Source organism: Limanda limanda, chromosome 14, assembly GCF_963576545.1.
Source record: "Limanda limanda chromosome 14, fLimLim1.1, whole genome shotgun sequence".
NCBI classification, from domain to species: Eukaryota; Metazoa; Chordata; class Actinopteri; order Pleuronectiformes; family Pleuronectidae; genus Limanda; species Limanda limanda.
The window spans coordinates 22,783,261-22,802,246 of NC_083649.1; the positions used below are offsets into that span (position 1 = coordinate 22,783,261).

At 40.5% G+C, this 18,986-nt stretch overlaps 1 protein-coding gene across 1 annotated transcript in view; it reads left to right on the forward strand.

The window, feature by feature from the left end:
• The window catches only part of uvrag (UV radiation resistance associated gene), an 87,153-nt gene that overhangs the window by 17,680 nt on the left and 50,487 nt on the right, over positions 1-18,986 (forward strand). The window contains exons 7-9 of the mRNA XM_061085479.1: positions 411-516; positions 5,653-5,779; positions 15,406-15,490. Of these exons, the coding sequence (XP_060941462.1) occupies positions 411-516; positions 5,653-5,779; positions 15,406-15,490 (318 nt within the window). The remainder of the gene's footprint in view (positions 1-410; positions 517-5,652; positions 5,780-15,405; positions 15,491-18,986) is intronic.

The window sequence follows — 18,986 nt, forward strand, 5'->3', positions numbered from 1 at the left end:
GAAATGTTTTCAAACTTGTTTGTGTCCTTTTTGTTTTGTGCCAAAGCTCGTCATAAACTTTGACACTTTGTGGAGACTCGTCATTCAGGGCAGGAACAAAGATGAAGACCGACCCCAGTAAATCAGATACAAGGAGGGCTAACAAACAAACAAACTGCACAATGAATCATCCACATGTGGACAGTCATAACCTGTTTGATGTCCCCATAACTGTCACTTTAAACATCCAAGCTAAATGGAAATGAATGGCTGTTGTATCTATGACGTAGATGCTCAATTTCTATTCAGCAAGTTACTTTTGTGTTCTCTTGAAACGCTGTTACAACATGGGGTTTGTTGTTGTGGGGCAGTGTGTGGCGACAAACAATGATAATGATGGATAATGACTCTGTGCTGTCCTCCTCCTGCAGGCTTCACACAGCCCAGAGAGCCATCAAGCAGACCCAAGTGACGGTGCAGAAGATTGGGAAGGAGATCGAGGAGAAGCTGAGGACGACAGAGGCCTGCACAGAGCGGGTGAGCGCACACACCCATCAGTTGCAGATTTCAACTCATCAGCAACTTACCTTTAAGTCATTGTGAATGTTTAGTCAGCTTATCTTCTTATCCTCGGTAGTAGGCTCTGTTGATTCATCAGCTTAAGTGATAGGGAAACAATATAAAGATGATATGGATTTCATGTATTTAAAAATATACAAAGATGAAGTGCAATTTGAGATCTGATGTTTTCAAGGAACATTCATTAACACCAGTAAGCAGTTATTGCTGTGATCAGCAATAACAGGCCTATAAGGCTTCTACACAAATAATAAGCATTAGCATGCTGTATTGTACTAAATGCTTAACAGGATTTAAGAACGTGTATCACTCAAATCCCCAGATGTAATTGTAATGTAAAGCAATGTGAGATGCAATTATACCCTATGGGAAGCCATTGTATCTTTTTGTTTTGATGGCTCAACTGAAAAGTAGAGAAAGACCATCATCCCGCTGCCTCAATGATAACACTTACACCAAAATCCCCTGTTTGTGTTTCCACCTCTTGTCGTATCCTAGACTGTGATCCAAAGCAAAAGCAAGAAAGCATATTTAACATATTTGGAATTGGCAGCGACACAGCTGTGAAAACGGAGCACTGATCCCGGGTTTGACGTTGTGTTTATTGTAAACATTCACTTCAAAAGTGGCCCCTCTCTCCTCTGCTGTAAAAGCCCCGGGGGCTGTGACAGTTTGGTGTTTTTATCCTCCAGGTAGACTTGTCTTCTTAAAAAACGGCATTTTTCCTGCTCACATAGGATTACATACCTGTACATGCTGAAATTCTTTTTTGGCACCTGGGATGTTTCTGTGTTCACATAGTCCAAGAGGGTGTGTGTCATGTGTGGATGTCATGATACCTGAAATTCTGTATTTACTACTACTATTTTAATGACTTTCGAATAGTCACTTTGTAGCTTAAATCATAGTGTTTATAAATATGCACAACACATCTCCATTTCCTTCCACTATCCAGAAATCAAGTCGAGTCAAAATTATACCAGATACAAACGTGTCTGTGCAGGAGCGATGGAGGGATGTGTGTAATTGGTCATTTTATTTGGTATATGTCCCCCCAAATAACATGGAGGAGGTGGGATTTACGACAAAAAGTCAGTCTTATATTATCATTACAGACACAATGGTAATGAGCCTCAAGTAGCAATATGAGCCTAAACAAGATAATGTTTGGCTTTGTGAATGTTCTGTGTGGAGTATTTCTAAAGTGGATAAAAGCTTAAACAATTCACAAACTCTAATAGTAAGATTTAGGATATGGACATGATGAGGATGATATGATGCCTACGAAATAAGTTTGAGGCGCCCCCTTCTTCTTTTCAAGTTTGAGGTCAGACTAAAAGGCCTCTACGGTTGTTATTCTGTGATTGTCAGTCCTTGAGGAATCATATCTCAAGTACCTACAACATCTACAGGACCTGTTCTACCTACAGTATGGAAGGAAAATGAGTACGTCAAGAATTCCAGATTTTAAGCATTGACTTATCGAAGTATCAGATCTCATGACATGCCAAATTGTGTTGTTTGTGTTGTTACACAGGTACAAAATTTAAAGGTTTAGAGTGCCTCTTTATACAGCTGTTGCAGCTGTTGCTCTCCATTTTGCTCTCCACTGGCTTTTAATATGGTCTCAGTCTTTCAGTTCCTTTCCCCAGACTTCCCCCCCACCTATTGACCCAGCTTCACTATAGCCTTCTTTAGTCTCCCCACAAAAACATTGAGGCTCCATTCTTTAGTCACAAAGGATCTCTTTCAAAAACTTGTCTCTGATATTTCCCCCTCAGTGAAATATTCATTAAAACCCCTTTTCAGAGCTCACATCAGCCAATAAATCACATAATCCTCGTCCTCTACCTTTCTGTAAAAACCTGTGAACTATGAGTGAGTGGAGCATTGTGTGACTCTTCTAAGGGTTTCGCTCACTGCCTTTGGAGAGCTCTGTACGATCCTTCTGTGTCTGTCATAGTGAGCGTGGATCAAAGTAGGACAGAGTGGAGGCCACCAACCCTAGTGCATGGCCCTTTCACCCTCTCACCCACACTCTGCCATTAATCTACTGGGATATAACATGCTCCCCCTACGCCTGCTGCTTATTTACTCAGCTGACCCACTGCTGTTTGATGTTCAGCAGGAGTCAGACGGGCCCGGTTGGTGGTTTACAGTCTCACTCTCGCACACAGACTCGCATGGCTGTGACCCACTTGTCAACTATGCAGCCCAGTGAAAGTGTAGGCGGCTCATGGTTCGTGCCAAAGCCAGTGGTGGTTAACATGCAAGCATCAGGGTGTGACACATCGGAGAGATGGAGGCTCTATCAGTGTTCTCGCCGCGACTGATACCACTCTCTGTTTTTGCAACAAAACCCTCAGAAGTCTTCATGAAGAAGCATATCTGTGTCTTTCCTCAGATCCTGGCCACGATCACTATCAAATTGTGTGCGTGTGAGAGATGCAACAGTCCGTGCTCTGAGGCTACAGGATAAATAACAAGACCTTGTCTCTGTTTGCCTGTGTAAAAGTTTCCTCTCTCTCACATCTCTCCGTTTTTTCTCTTCCAACTGTTCCAGCTCATTCATTCAGTCATCATCCGCACTGTTCTTAAATGTCAGCTCTTCAAATCTGCCTTTGGGTGTTTTCATCGTATTGTTCTGTTTACCTCCAATCTCTCCTTCATACTGTGCACCACATTCACATCCATCCGTCCATGGATCCCTTGTGCTGTTCCTCATAAGATGATTAGCAGGCTCCCCCTCAACCAAATAGAGATATGAAGCCTGATGAAGGGACATCCCAAAGTGAGGACAAGTTGTTGACTAATGACCTGCACCATGTTGCTGCTGCTGGTCAGGGAGCATGTGGTGAGAGAGACGCCTGAGGAAAGTTGTGTTACATGGAGATAAAAACAGATACTCATCTGGAGTTGATGGACTTTTTTTTGCAGTTTCTCACCAGGGTCTGTGTTTGAGTTTGTGTGTTTCCACACGTCTGCATCTGCCATGATGTTCTAGTTTTATTTAGAGAATTGGTCATTTGCAGCTACACCCTGTTCTACACAGTTGTGTACAAATGCTCAGGAACAGCTGCCCCAGAATCAAACCACTTCGCACTGCCTGCATATGTCTTGTTCTATATATATTTGACCTCTCTGCTGCTACTTCCCACTCGTCACTGTCTGTAGCAGCTCGAAACGTCTTTTGTTGACAACTGCCTGATAAGATGTCTGCTCAGGTTGAAGTTGAGAAACTATGGTATAATTACTGAGATCAAAGATCTCCATTGCTGGGTCCCAATTCGGGACTGCATCATTCATAGGCTGCAGTTGAAAACTCATCGTTTAAAACTGGTGCATCTAGGCCATCCCATTTCGAAGGCTTCCAGCCGAGAAATTCCTCCTTCCATTCCCAAACAACAGAGGATCCAATGGGTGGATCCTTCTCAGGCTAACAAATCCCAGGATTAATTGTGTGCTGGTGACAAAGCTAACAAGCTAGCATTGGGAGTGATCTTTTTGCTGTAAGTACAGTGACTCAAAGTAGGTAACAATGCAACAGCAATGGTTAGACAATAATGGAAATCCTCTGTAAAAAAGACTGTAGGTTTGGTCTTCGTTTAGCCTTTGTTCACCAAAGTCTCAACATAGCATGAAGAAAACAGGTGGAAACACTTACCACAGCTCTGTTAAAAGGTCTCCTTATTTCAGCTTCCCCTTTAACACACACAATTATTTGAATTGTTGGCTAGAAAGTAGCTCAGCATATCTGCCAAAATATCAAATTGTTCCTTTCAGTAACATTCATTATTACTGTGACCCTGTAAACCGTTTACTTTCAATGATGTGATATGTCGAAATGTCTGCGATGAAATTGGCTTTAAACGGTGAATGAGGGAACTGTCAGTCATGCACAGCCTGTACACGCCTACTGTCCTGAGAGACAAGGTTGAATCAGGCAAGATTAGTTGAATCACCCGTGTGGGCAGACCTGGGGTTTTAATATATCCATGAGGTCGTGGCATCAGCAATACAAGAACGGAAAAAAATAAAAAGTAAGTTAAGTTACCCATTTTATTAAAAGTAATGGGAAAATAACATATTGCTACTTGAGGCAGAAACTGTATGTGACAGTTTCTTGACAGAACATCCCAGCCCATCTTCATTAGTTGTAACCAGTAACATATAATAAATGTTCATACAAGTGAACTGTAACTGTAAAGAATGTAATGCAGCTCTAATGAATGATTACAGTGATTCAGTCTTGGGTCTGGGAATTTTCTAAATTGGGGATCACAAATGGGACAATTATATGTACAACGTCCTTGTACAATTCCTGATTCAAAGTAGTGTACATCGTCATTTCTTTTTTTTTTTTAGCATTATTCATTGTGTACTTGTATACTCTGTAGCTTAGAACATAAAAATTCACATTTATTCTTCGTATTGTTGGTAAGTGACAACTCACAGGACAAGGGCACTTCAGGGGCCAGTCAGATTTCTGCTGGGGCCACTGCCCCCCTGGCCCTGCCCCTGGATCCACTCCTGCAGTGATTTCCTTCTTCTTCTGACCTAAAAGTATCCTAAAAAGCTAATTCATTTAATTATTTGGTATTACAAAAACAATATTTAGTAAAAGTTGTAAATATATGGCCAAATGACAAATATTAAGCAATATAAATGTGTGTGGTGATAGTGTATACGTATCCTTTCATCCTACCATACCCTCCTGTAAGTCCAGGTTTGCCTCACATGTTATTAGAACAGCTGCTGACAGCCAGACCTCCACACCAAGTTAAACCTTTTCACCAGCAACCCTGATCTCAGAGCTCAGCCAGATGTTTTTTTTATCGTTAAATGATTCTCCACCTTTGTTGTTATTAATTGTTGATAGTGGATTCTAGATTAGTGATGGTGAATATTAGCTCAGGAGATAAGTATTAAATCAGTGGGACGTGGGATCAACCTGCAAAAACATGGCTTGTTTTCGAGGGAGCTAGTAGGACTTTTGGGGTCTTTATTAAAGGTAATAAACACCACAATCACTGTGACCATATGCATCCTCTCTCTGTGATTCTTCTCCATATCTGTCTTGTCTTCTGTTTGCAGAAAAAAGAGCGGGAGTGCATGCAGCTGAGAATAGCTGTGCTGCGCAGCGAGCTGCAGCGGCAGAGGAAGGCACTGGGCAGGGAGATCGACCTGCGACAGAAGGAGAGGGCACAGCTTCAGAAGAAAGGTAAAGCTGATGGAATCACATACAACATGTACATGTGGACTCCTGTGCCCTTTGACACAACACCATGCCCATTATTGTCGTTTGCCTTTTCCCAGTTTAATGGAAGGTAGGTAACAGACTGTTTTTCTTATGTTCATCTTCTGCAGCACACCCTCTACTTTCTACTTTCTCTAGTTGTAGTTTTCAAGATGACTCAAATTAATGACAGTTGATAAGTGTATTCGAAAAAGTACAGTCCAGTGAATGGTGATAAGTTTAAAAGTATAACCCCAAAAATAGAATTGTACTGCCTTGAGGCAAATTAAAATAATGCGCAACGTCATTAGAAAAACAACGTGAATGCTGTATACACATAAAGCACTTATTGCCCTATGTCGTCAGTGCAGTAAATCAGTGTTTAACCAGAGCTAACATGATTTCACTGCTGGTAATAAAAAATGAAAGGCACTGATCATTCTGCAACTCATTTTGTTGTCTCATGTGTTACTGCATAACTCATATCCAGTTTATGTAAGAACTGAAGGCTTAATACAATCTCACCAAAATCCCCAATCTATTCATGATTAACCACAAAAGGCTGTTTCAGCTACTCATTGTGAAGAGAATTGGGAATTTTCTTTTGACGTAGTTGGCAAGCCAGGATTACCAGGATATTTTTCTTTTTTATTTAGAATAATACACCAAATTCCCTTGGTTATTACTTATAATAGTTAAATAAGTTATATTGACTTGATATACCTTATTCCTGTATTATTCCCTCAGATGCTCAGTAGCTCTTTCTACAGTTAAATCAACAACCACCCCCCACCCAAAATGAATGTCTTCAGAAAACATTTCCTTGACTGTTTTTCCATGTTATTGTGTTACCAGTTGTACAAAAGGCAAGTTACAGATAGGTTTATTACAAATGTAAAAGGTGCTCTTCATGTGTTAAATTACAGTACAGTACAGTAGAGAGTGTTGTCACATACAGGAAACCTCAGTCACACTCCTGGTCAGAGGATTGCAGTCACTCAACACACACACACACACACACATACGCACATGCACATGCACATGCACACGCACACGCACCACACACACGCACACCTCAAACACACACCATATATGCACACACACATACAAAAGAGCAGTGTGTGTGCAGTGGTGTCATTTCGTCAACCCTGTGAAGTCTGAGAGCTGAGGAGAGTTGTATTAGTGCCTGTTGCTGTTCATAGGGAAATAAAGGGCTTATGAAAAGGTAGTGTGATTGACCATTTGACTGAAAAATATATGCGCAAATATAAATTCTTAACATACATGAAGGTGTATGTGGGAATGCTTTTAAACTTTAGTCCCCGCTATTGTCAATTCAGGTCGATTAAGCTCTATTGGAGTTCATGTCAGAAAATGGCTCTACTGTACAGTTTGCCTGTTCTTGTACAGCTATCCAAACTGCATTTTTTGCACTGACTAATCTTTTGGTCCTCCTGCTATCATCGGTGGTGTTTGTCTTAAAGCAGGCCAGATGCTCCCTTTAAGAACCTTTTGTCTGTAAGATCAGCTTGCTGTCTGGTCAAAGGGCAGGGCACCTCTCTGAGCCTCCAACCTGACGTGGGGATTGTCAATGATTAGCATGAAGTCTGCACATGAATGCGGACATTCACCCTCACCCAGAGACACAGCACTAAGAGGGTCGAAGGGAGAACTTTTCCTTTGTGGTGCATTTCTAAAAACTGGCTGTTAATCCTCTGCTGCTTTACCTGTCACCACTCTGTCTACAGCCAAAACAAAAGAAGCCGCTGCCCTCCTTCTCTGCAGCTCTTTCATGGCTTTTTTCCACACTGGACAGGTGCTTATTAAGTAAGAGAAGAGAAAAAAAACAATCCTTCAGCTGGTTTCAAGAGGAAAATGGTATTTTGGGATAGATTGAAAAGTCGTAGCTGAGTAGGCCTATGCTGAAATGTTGTTGGGGTTCTTCCCAGACTCATAACTCAGAAGCCATAAACCATATGCTGTGGAGCTTTGCTGTATTTCAGCTTGTTGTTTAACTTTTCCAATCAGCCTGCACATATTCATTTGTTTCACATCGGGTGGGAAAAGACACCCCGCATTAATTACAGTCAGGATACTCCTGAAGACAGGTGTTTATAGTATTCTATACAGCAGCTGATTTTGTGTCTGATTATATTTACGTTGGCAACCACAACATGTTTGTTTCATCTGATCTCATCTTTCATTTTGGAGACACATGTGATTTTATCAATTGTGGCTTAAATTTCTTTCCAAACCTTTCCTTTCCCACATAAACAGGAAGATTTAATACAGATTGCATAACAGGCAAACTAGTGGCTAAGGACCAATGATTTATATCCCCATTTACTGTCAATGTTGATTCAATTAGTGTTTAAGTTGCAGAATTTTCACACATTCCAGTGCTTATGAGGCACAGGTTTCTTTGGAAGTTTTATTGACAGTTTGTGTAAGAACAATGCTATGCAGTTCATCCCCAGAAGGCATCTCACATGGACTTAATCTCCTATCCTGGTCACGCTCTTTAGGACGTCTTCTGCACCTGGACGTGTGGTCTTCCCATCCTTCACACAGTATTAGAGCCCATTAGCAAATAAATCGTATCAGCCTGTTATTAACACTAAAGCAACCTCTTCCAAATAAAAGGCCCTGGAAACCCAAACATTCAGTGGAGGATCTGCAGGTGTGTGCATGGACATGTGAATCACCAGATAAAGATCAGACGAACCACTTTTGGTGAAGTGATGTAGCATGTCGCAGTGGATGCGTGTACATGCCTATACATTGTTGATCATATACATTTGCTGCCGTCTCTACCATCCTGGGCAGTGTTATCATAGTAACCCCTGAAAAACATTGGCGTTTGGTATCATCCCGATGACAGGTTTAAAACGGGCTGTTCGACGCCCGCTGATTTACAGTAAGGACAGTGAAATCAAAGCTGGAGTGTAGAAAGCGATTGTTTTTCTCCTCTTCAATCACACACATACTCACACGAATTCCACAAATTGTCTCTCACACAAAGCATAACAGAGGACATGTGAGCATGACCACCTTTTTTAAAAATATACAGCTGTGAATTTGAAATAAAGTCAGTCCTTCCTGTCTAGAATAAATGGGTTTGGTTTTGGTGGAGGTCACACTCTTGTCACAATTTCCTCCATTCCAAATTTCCTTTTTCCAGCCTGAGCAGCGGACATAAATCAGGCCCGTTAGCAGCGTTTATTGTGCTTAACGGTAGTTATTCTCACGCTCTGTAACACAGCCAAGGCTGTCCAGCAATAAATGTCAGTGGTTGGGTTTCTCAAGTGTAAGGAACACAGTAGTGCGAAGGTAAGGTGTGTGTGTAGAGGTATTTGTCACCTCAGAGAAAAGGTCTCATATTGAAACTATCATCATTAGGGCTCCTTTAGCTGCAGCTTCACACGTCTACATCCTTATCATGGCTGCCATCTTGATTCAGATGCTCAGTTACTACATTCTAACACTCTAATGCATATGAGGATGTCGGTCTACCTCTTTCCTGTCCTTTGTGTTGACTCCCCTGACATTCTACTCTGTCTCTATCTCACAAAACCAAAACTTTTTATTTTAAAAAGATAGGTTACGACGATACGGCCAAAAATTGTATTAAGATAAAAATTGTAATATCAGTCAATATTGATATTTTTCACAATTTAAAGACCGTTTTTTGCTCCTGAGTGAAAGTTGTGGTTTTAAACTCCTTTAAGAACAGAAAATGACAATCATTTAAAAAAATGTGGCAAATCTGAGGCGGATCAGTAAAGTGTTCTACCTCCTCACTGGGTTTTGCACAATACACAAGTGAGACATCCATATACATTGAGCCTTTGTTATATTGGAATTGATGAAAATCATAATTATTAATGTTGTTTATTTCCCAGCCCTAATATAGATTATTTTTTGTCACTGTATATTTAAACACAATGAAATTCTATTCAGCAGAAATACCTATTTAGAACCTTTTTATTATATTGTAGGAAGAGTCTTGTTGGCAAAGACTAGGCAAAGATACATTTCTACATATGTTCTGTACAGTTGTTCACATTCAATATTGCCTAAGCAGTTTCAAAGTTACTGAATAGATCCTAAGGTTGTTTTATTGGTTGTGATTTTAATTCGACTTGATGGAATGCACTCTGCATCATACCTACCTTCGTTTCATGTTAACCAATTGCTTTGGATGCTGCGTGGGTTAAATGTCACTGGATAACCTGACTTATCGCTCATGAACTTTTGCACTGTACAAGCTGTAATGTCCTGTCAGCAGAGTGGTTGACGCAGCTGCAATTCTCTCTGAATCCCACACAGCCCACAGTCAGCTGTCGGGGGGGACCTGAAAGTAGAAAACTGATGATCTATAATGAGATTTAATACCTTTATAGCATTAAAATGCCTCCACCCCATTTTGGATCCTGAGTCCATGTCTCGTTTTTAATATTGAAGATGGTGTGTCAACACGGAAATCACCAGCATCCCTCGCTGCCTTGTTACATGCTGTTGTGATATCCTGTTCCATCTTTTCGTTATGCAGACTGGAAAAGGTTAGAGGGATTTCTGGAGAGAAAAAAAAAGCATGGATAAAACAGATAGGACATAGCTGGGCATTACATGAAAGAAAGCCTGCTGTAGAGGCCTGCGCAGTCGGTGTTAAAATGGGTTTTCATGTCATCGCTCACAGCAGAGGGCCTGTCTGATCTCTGTCTGACACAATCTGTCTTCTGAGTTAATCTGATGGAGATACATCTCGGTACCTCTATTTTCTCCTTCCCTCCATCTGCAGAACTCACCATCTCCTTTCATCCTTGCCATGCTAGTTAGAGCGGCCGGGATGTCAGGGGGGAAATATGTGATAAAAAGCAGGTGCCGTGATCCATCTGATCACACATGTGATTTGACAGTCCAATTGCTCAGGACACACTTTCCTGCCAGCTCCCTTTGGCCCACTCGACTGAGAGTGGCGCTCACTGTTGCTTGGAACTTAAATCGTCAAATATCCTCCCCAAAACGGCTGCAATGTGGAATTAAAACTAAAAAATGCAGGTGAACACAAGGAGAGATTTTAAAAGTAGAGCTGGAAATTCCTTTATAAAGAAAGTGGTACTTCTGAGGCACTTAGTTAAGTTTGGAGCTATAGTTCAGCTGTCTGCGACACCTTGCAGATTTCACACAACTTTCCATACACATTTTCAGGTTTCATGATATTATAGAGCAGAGTTCATGTTTAAAAGTGTAAGATACCAATATCTATTTCAATCCTGTTAATGGAGACGAGATGACTTTTGGTTAAAATTTAAAAAAGGAAACACTGGAGAATCACAGAATATCATGTCGGTTACGATACTTATTTTACATTTTTTGCGGGGTTAAAATAATGTAAAAAATAAAGAAATCAGGAACTAATAGAATCATATTTGATGATGTCATTATACTTCTTTGTTTTAACCAACTTCCTCCTACTCTTCCTGGGGATCTGTATGCCCTTAAGTTCAGTGCATTTTAAATTAATTCACTTAAAAGCATCTTCATCATGATGTGACCGTGGAACTGTGGAGCAGCAGTGACTTGATCCCCATGTCCCTCAGAGTGAGGCCAGCCCCCTTTGGGAGAAACCTCATTATTGATGTTTACATTCATAGTCTGAACAAAAAGCAGGTGGGATTTCTGGCATGGACAGATCTGCTTTGTGGCCCCTGCTCTCTCTTCATCAGCTGTTAGACTAATGTTCAGCCTCACAACCCTCTGTGCTCATATTTTGGACGGCAATGCAATTTTTATGTAATCATCACAAGTTACAGACTATCTTTCTATCTTCTAACTTCCAGCCAATCGTGAACAATAAAAGGCAATCACATTTTTCTGTTTTTTTTCTACAGTGTCTGGGAAAATTGCAGGAGAAAAGACTTTAGTTTGATCATTTTCTGTACTTGATTACTTATAACGTGGATCATATGCAATACAAGCTGCATTGAAAACTATTTCAAAGATGAAAACTAAATTCTTATGATGTCTTTTGTGCAGTAAATTGTGAAAAACTCAACCCTGTAAGACCCAAATATAGAAAAACCTAAAAAAAAAATTATTTGACCTTTCAGATCATGTTGTATGAGGCCTTTGATGCAGAAATGAAAGTTTTTTAAAAAATAAAAAGTTTATGTACGTTTTTAGAGAAATGTTGTAATATTGCAACATTGGGCTTAGTTGGGAGCAGGATTTCTGTATTTGTACTCACGTTGTGTGAACAATTCAGAACAACTAAGGGTTCATTTGCAGGGTTGATTGCTTACTTAGCCCCATAACGGTATATAACATTAATAATAATCACACATTAGTCATATTTTTATGAAGTCATTTATTAAAATTATTAAAAATATTAAACAAGATAAAACTCTTAAAAAGCGCGTTTTTTCCCTCTTTTTTTCTTTTTATGACATTGGTCATGAAGACTTTCATTGGTGGTGAAAGTCCCAAAAACAGTCCCTGTTGTCTAAAAAGCAAAGGCGAACATCACACTTTCTGCATTGCGTGTTGGTGTATCCTTTATTGCACTGTCTGCAGCGTCCTCTCCCTGTCTTCCTTGGGAAATGACCAACTAGGTCCTTGCGTACATCCAATGGGAGGTTTGCACATCTCTTGGATGGCCTCTTCTGAGCATTCAGAGGGCTTCCTGATGTCACTGACTGTGTTGCTGGGCTCCCTTTGCCTGAAGATTGCCGTCCTCCTCCGATAAGAGAGGATGCTAGCTGTGCCTGAAACTGTCTCCTGTTCATTGTCTCTTTGCTAGACACCTTGTGCGCTTTACAGTCCCGCTTGTAGAGCAGCCAGGCATTGATCACAGCGAGGATGATGGTGTGCCAGAAGATGTACATGTACCAGCGACGGGATTTGATGGGGAACTTATATTTGGCTGTAAATGAGTCAAACAAATCCACACCTCCCATGTACTTGTTGTAGGCACCAACAATGTAAGGCCTCTCAACTTCAATAAAGGTTTTTTTGGCTTTGTCCCAGCGTTGAATCTTCTGCACAGGTTCAGGTCCAGCAAAGGATGACACAAGTGTGACGGCCCTGCTGTCATACCATTTGACAGCACAGATGTTGTGATTCCCCTCCACTCTGACGTCATAGCTTCCTCTCCCCTTTTTCTTCAAGCTCTTCTCGTCTTCAAGGTTACAGTCGGGTAGGCGCACCTGCCTGGCTGTTCCCACGTAATGAATTCCCCGATCAAGGAGCTTCACTAATAATGGAACACAGGTGAAGTAGTTGTCTGCATACAGTTTGTAGTTCTGACCTTCTGGAAGTGTGGAAGCAAGTTTCATCACAACCTCACCTGACAATCCAAGTTCAGATTTGGCTCGTATTCCGTTGACACTGCCTTGGTAGACATCGAAGTCACACATCATGCCAGAGATTCCAGTTCTCACCCACACTTTGAATCCCCATGGGTTTGGCTTGCCTCGCATATATTGCTTGATGCTGCTGAATTTCCCCTTGAAAGGAATCATCATCTCATCCACAGAGTTGTGCTCTTCTGGTACCACCTGCAGGCATTTCTCTCTGAATGAATCAAGCCACAGTCTGAGTTTCCATAGTTTGTCTTTCTTTTCCGTCTCAGATACTGTCATGTTGTTTACAAAATGTAATGACGTCAACAGGGATTGGAATCTGTTGCGTGGCATCACATCAGCAACAGGGGAGTACCGCGTCTCTGTCTCCCAATACATACGGGTTCCAGCCATTTGTACCAGGCCCATCTTCAGGTACATGCCAAGCATTTTTTCAATTTCCTTTGCAGTGGTGCTTACAGATGTTCCATGCACCTGAAAGCTGTACTCATTCGTGTTTTGTGTCAGAGCCTCAATCATGTCTTCGGACACAAACTTCTGGAAGTATTCCAATGGTGTGTGGAGGGAAATGTCATCTGCTGTGATATCCAGACCAGAAAAATCTGTGTTGGGACTGATGAAATCTTTTTTCAGCCAGCGATACCTGTCACGGGGCATGGTGTGTTTCCTTGTTTTTGGCTCGATGTCCACGTAATTATCAGCTGGACAGACCATGGTGGTTGGTTTTCTTTGTCCACTTCTTTACAGACATCTTCATCGGAGTCTTCATCACTCTCATCTGTGTCACTGATTTCAATCTCAACCTCAGTCTCTCCATTTTGGACCAGGTCAATAACATCCTGCACCGTGTATCGCGGCTCTCTCCTTGCTGGTGGCATTCTGAAAATAAAATATCAATTAATTAACATGAATATATGTTTTATATATTGTAGTACATAACCTGAAGGAATAGATAGGGTGGTGGACCAAGTGCTCAGGGTAGAAATGTTTTCCATGCAGACAATACTGTCTGCCTGGTAAGTCGCTTTTGACAAAAGCGTCTGCTAAATTCTCTAAATGTAAATGTAAATGTAAATGGTTTAATGGCTCTAATTATCATACTAAAAGGAAAACATGCATCCCCCCACTTACATCCACACCCCACATTCAGGAACATTCCTGTCCCCAGAACTGAATTGTTTCATGGACAAAGTCATGGAATTTTAGGTCAGGCTGATCAAATTAACTACATTTTTTAGAGATAAAACTTTTAAATCAGTCAAATTTGACCAGAACACAACACAAGGGTAGAATGTATACTATCCATGTATAAAGAAATTACTCTGTTTCAGGCAGTGGTGTAGTGGAGTGAACACAACCTGTTTGAGCCCACTGCAACAAGCCAGCTATTTTGACTACCACATTCACCCAGTGTTGTATAATTGCAACAATTATATAATAAGCTCTAAAAGAAATTTGATGCATCTATTCCACACTAACTACATATGTACATGCTCTAGACATTATAATAACAACCAAAAAAAATATAAAAGACATTTTACTTACATGCATCTGATGAATCCAGTCCAATGAAACCAATAGATGTTGTTCGAAGGAAACCTTGAGAGGTTGTGTGAGTTCATGGCCAGAAGGCGTGACTTATAAACAAATGTACGATCCAATAACATTGTTAGACTGAACAATAGGACCCAATGACTATGTAAATGTGGTAAAAAAACAAGAAAAAAAAAGCCAGATTGTTTTTTAGGATGGTTAAAGGTAACGTTGTAATTTTACAACAAGGGGTGCTACAGGGTTTAATGTCAGATTTTGGCTTTATTTGCCTGCCATCCCACGCTGTGTGATGCTGCATGAACATAGATTAAAGAAATGCTCTGTTACAACCCTAAATTATATGTTGCTTCTTTCTGGTTTCATGCTACACTGAGTTATTGTGTGCTTGCCAATACTGCGGCTACACAACTACCACAAGATGTATCATTTCTGTCCCTTATCTGCCTGATTTTATTTATTTGCCCGGCTCTGTATTTAGAGTCTGACAAATCCTGTAATTTGCATACATGTGTTGTTTATTTTTATGTGGTGTCAAAAGGAAATGGTTTTGGCCTTATCAAAGTTGTTTTATGCAGCTCAGGTTTTAACCGTGGATGGCTGCCAACGAAACCCAAGCCCACCTGGCTGTTTAGATGTAGTGGAAGAGAACACACACCTGATAATTTCCCCTTTTTTTCTTTCTGTCTCTGTCAGAGGAAGCGTTCGGCGCTCAGCACGAGGGTCTGAAGGAGGAGAAAGAATCCCTTACTAAGCTGCAGAAAGAATGCACTGCCAAGAGGTATGTGTAAACCTGTAATTAGCTATTGCTTTATTTCTGCATCGAAAACACATTTTTCAAATGCATTTATCCCGTTGCCGGGGGCCCACTGCATGATGTGACCCAGTGTGTTGCTCAATGGTATTGAATTGTGATGAGATTACTTCCTGCACTCTGCCTCCCACCTTGCTCTTTCAAAACAAGGGGATGTTTTTGTGGCTGGCGCTGCCTATTTATGTGTTCTCAGAGTTTGCACTTTGTGCTAAAACCCCTATCAGCCTGTGTTTTTTTTGGCCCGTGGGGAGATGTGTGCGGATGGTGCAGACCCTTGATACAGCTTTGTTTGTAAGGGCAGAACCTGGCAGCCCCAGAGAATACACCAGAGCCCCAGTGAGGCTGACGGGGCCCACAGACCCCGCACACAGCACATTAATACAGAAAGTAGTACATCTGTCCGACATTCATTCCTAAGAAATATCAGTATTTTTGGTTTCTCATAGAATTGTTTAATTTTCTATAATTTTAAATTGTTTTAAATTATTAAAATTTTTATAATTTTTCTTTTTACTATTAGCAAGGGAAAGGTTGTGTATACACATGTACCCCTTTTCAAAGCCTGTCACCATTCCTGTTTAACAGTGATTCAGTCAGATTGTTCATCAATTATTGTTTAATTTACTGTAGTAGACATTATTCGATGTGATTACTCTTTTTGAAATCTAAAAATACTTCACTTTGCCTTTCTGCACTCCATTAACATATTGTATCTGTGAATCTGTAATCTGCATACAGCGTTGTATCTTAATATGATTTTGCCCTCATTACGTTTACACATGGTGTTAGTATGTATCTCACATTGAGATCTGATGAAGATCTGATCGCTGTGTCCAGCTCATGTCACATCCTCCTCATTTGTGCAGGTTCACAAAAACATTGAACAACAAGAAGAAGAAGAAGATACTTGCCGTTCACGACACTGTGTTATTGTGTTTGCTTGTTGTCTGTTGGTTATGTCTTCACTCCTTTCTCAGGTGTCTTGAATAACGTGCTGCCTCGGGAAAGGACTGATTCCTCCGTTGACTGACTAATGGCTTCTAGCTGCCTATCTTGTTTGCACCCACGTACTTGTTTTATGTGGACTGACAACACAATTGCATTTACTCTTGTGTTCATTGTGGTCATAATACATCCCTGACCACCTCCGGAGGTGGTTTGGTTGAATCCCAATCCGTGCTCAATGCATCTTGGGTGCATTTACAAATGTAATCTCATGTGGTCAAGCTCTATAATGCCAAGCTCAATGGGGTTATTTTCTGGGAAGTGAGTAACCAAAATTGCCCTCAAATTGTTGTACACATTTATAAATATAATGTTTTTATTTTTAGATCATGTTATACAGATTTGCATCCAGTTTGAGTCTGATTTCACTTCATATGTTTCTTGTTTCTTCTCCCACTAATCATCATAACTTTCTCAAAATCCCACTAGTGTGCACCCCATGGTGCAACTAACACATTTTGTTGATTTTTGAAGCTGTAAAAATGTAATAACAATCCTTGCAGGAAACCGAAAAATTTGCCTATGCAAAAGTTTTGGTACCTTAATAATTTAGTGCCTTAAAGGGGCCCAATCCCTAAATACTAACATAGCTGTGTCTCACTTCAGATGCCACCTTATTCATGGGCTTCGTAGTCCGAAATGAGATGGTACTACTTCACTGCTGTCTAGCAAAAGAGCTCCAGTTGGACATGACAGAAAGTTTAGTTTTTTAACTGTGTGCCATCAGGTATTTGGTTCAGTTGAAGTGTGATGCTGAAGCATGAGATGTCTTATCGCTTGCCGTTACGTCCTTGAAAAATGGTTTATCACTTAAGTGCATTAAATCCTGGGATAGTTTGAGCCCAAGAAATATCGACTGGTTCAAGCCTTTGTTTCTTGTGGGACAGAAGGACGCATTTGTCAGCAGTGTTTAGAGGATCCTTCGAAATAGGCGTGCCACTGTCACGCAACCTGTCTTCAAAAGCAGCCTTTGAAGGATGCAGCCCCTTAATTGAGTCATAGGTCATAGAAGATATTTGAAAGCAGCTCCACCTCAACCAACTATGATATTAAAATGCTGCTTCATGCATCATTAATAGATGTGAATTTTCCCACAGAATGAGTTCGACTGTTGACAAATCGGGAAATGCACTTATTTACTTCTCAGCAGAGAGCAGGATTAGAATGTCTACACCACATTCATATCTTAAATATGAGGCTTTGGGCAGTCGTTTAGCTTAGCTGTGTCAAATGAGAACATGTTTGGATTATACTTCAATGTGAAAACGTTTCCCCAAAACTGTATTTGCTTACTTCTGGCAGGTAATATGTAGATGACCACAAAGTGTTTTGTTTATGACTGGCATACATTAAAAAGGGCAGTGGTGGGAAACTTTAGTTTGCGTATTTTAGGAAAAGGGTTTGTAAAGGCCTTGCATCATTGTTTAGCCAATTGGAAGTGGCAAGTCCTGGTGGACAGATGTGTTATTTCAGGTCAAATTATCATTACACACCAATCTGTCTCCTCTCTTAGATACACAAAGCAGCCGCACACACGGAACGGGTAATGATAAGAGACTTCAAACCACAGGCAAATCCAAATAGGAAATTCATGTGAAAGGCGAGGAGCGTGAATGGGAGGATGCATCACATTCAATAACCATTTTTCCCCCAAAACCTCTTTTCATCTGCATTTAATGATAAACTCTTACCCACAAGCTGTGGTGTAAGTGTTGGACAGGACAACCGAGGGAGAGAGACACACACCCACACACACACACACACACACACAAGCTTGTGTGTGTACTTTTTATTTATTGTTCAAATATTCAAAAGCTTATTTTAGCAACATATACCTGTAAATACATGTTAATAACATGGCATTATTAAAGAAATTAGTTCAGATTCAGAAAGTTTTGAATCATGATGAATTTAATAGTTCAAAAAATCGGTGCTCTGTGTCCTTTTATTCTCGTATTCCATATACTGTACTTTTGTAGCTTTAGTTTAGCCACAGGCCAGTCATGCTGTCAGTCGTGTAAAGACAACTGGAAAGTTGCTTTCAACACACAGCTTTACAAACAGCTACAGGTCGTAACTACATTTACATGATTGTAATGCAGCAAATATAGTTTCTAAATTACATTTTTTGAATACCATGGAGTTTTGAGTATTACAAAATATGAAACAAAACAATCCCTTTTTGGAGACTATATTGGCCGATAGTTCACTTAATTGTAATTGTATTGTAATTTATACATTTATTTTTACTCTTTCATACTTGAATGAATCATATGGTCATGTGCCTCGTACAAAGGGAATATTTCACTAAACTGAAAACATCATATACTCGTTCTCACTCTGTTTTACATAACTCACGCCAAACCACAGCTTACACTGACAGCTACTAGGGCAAACACAGAGACTTTTCCACTTTCCATGGGTCATAACTGCTGAACATCTTCCAGCCTGTTTTGAT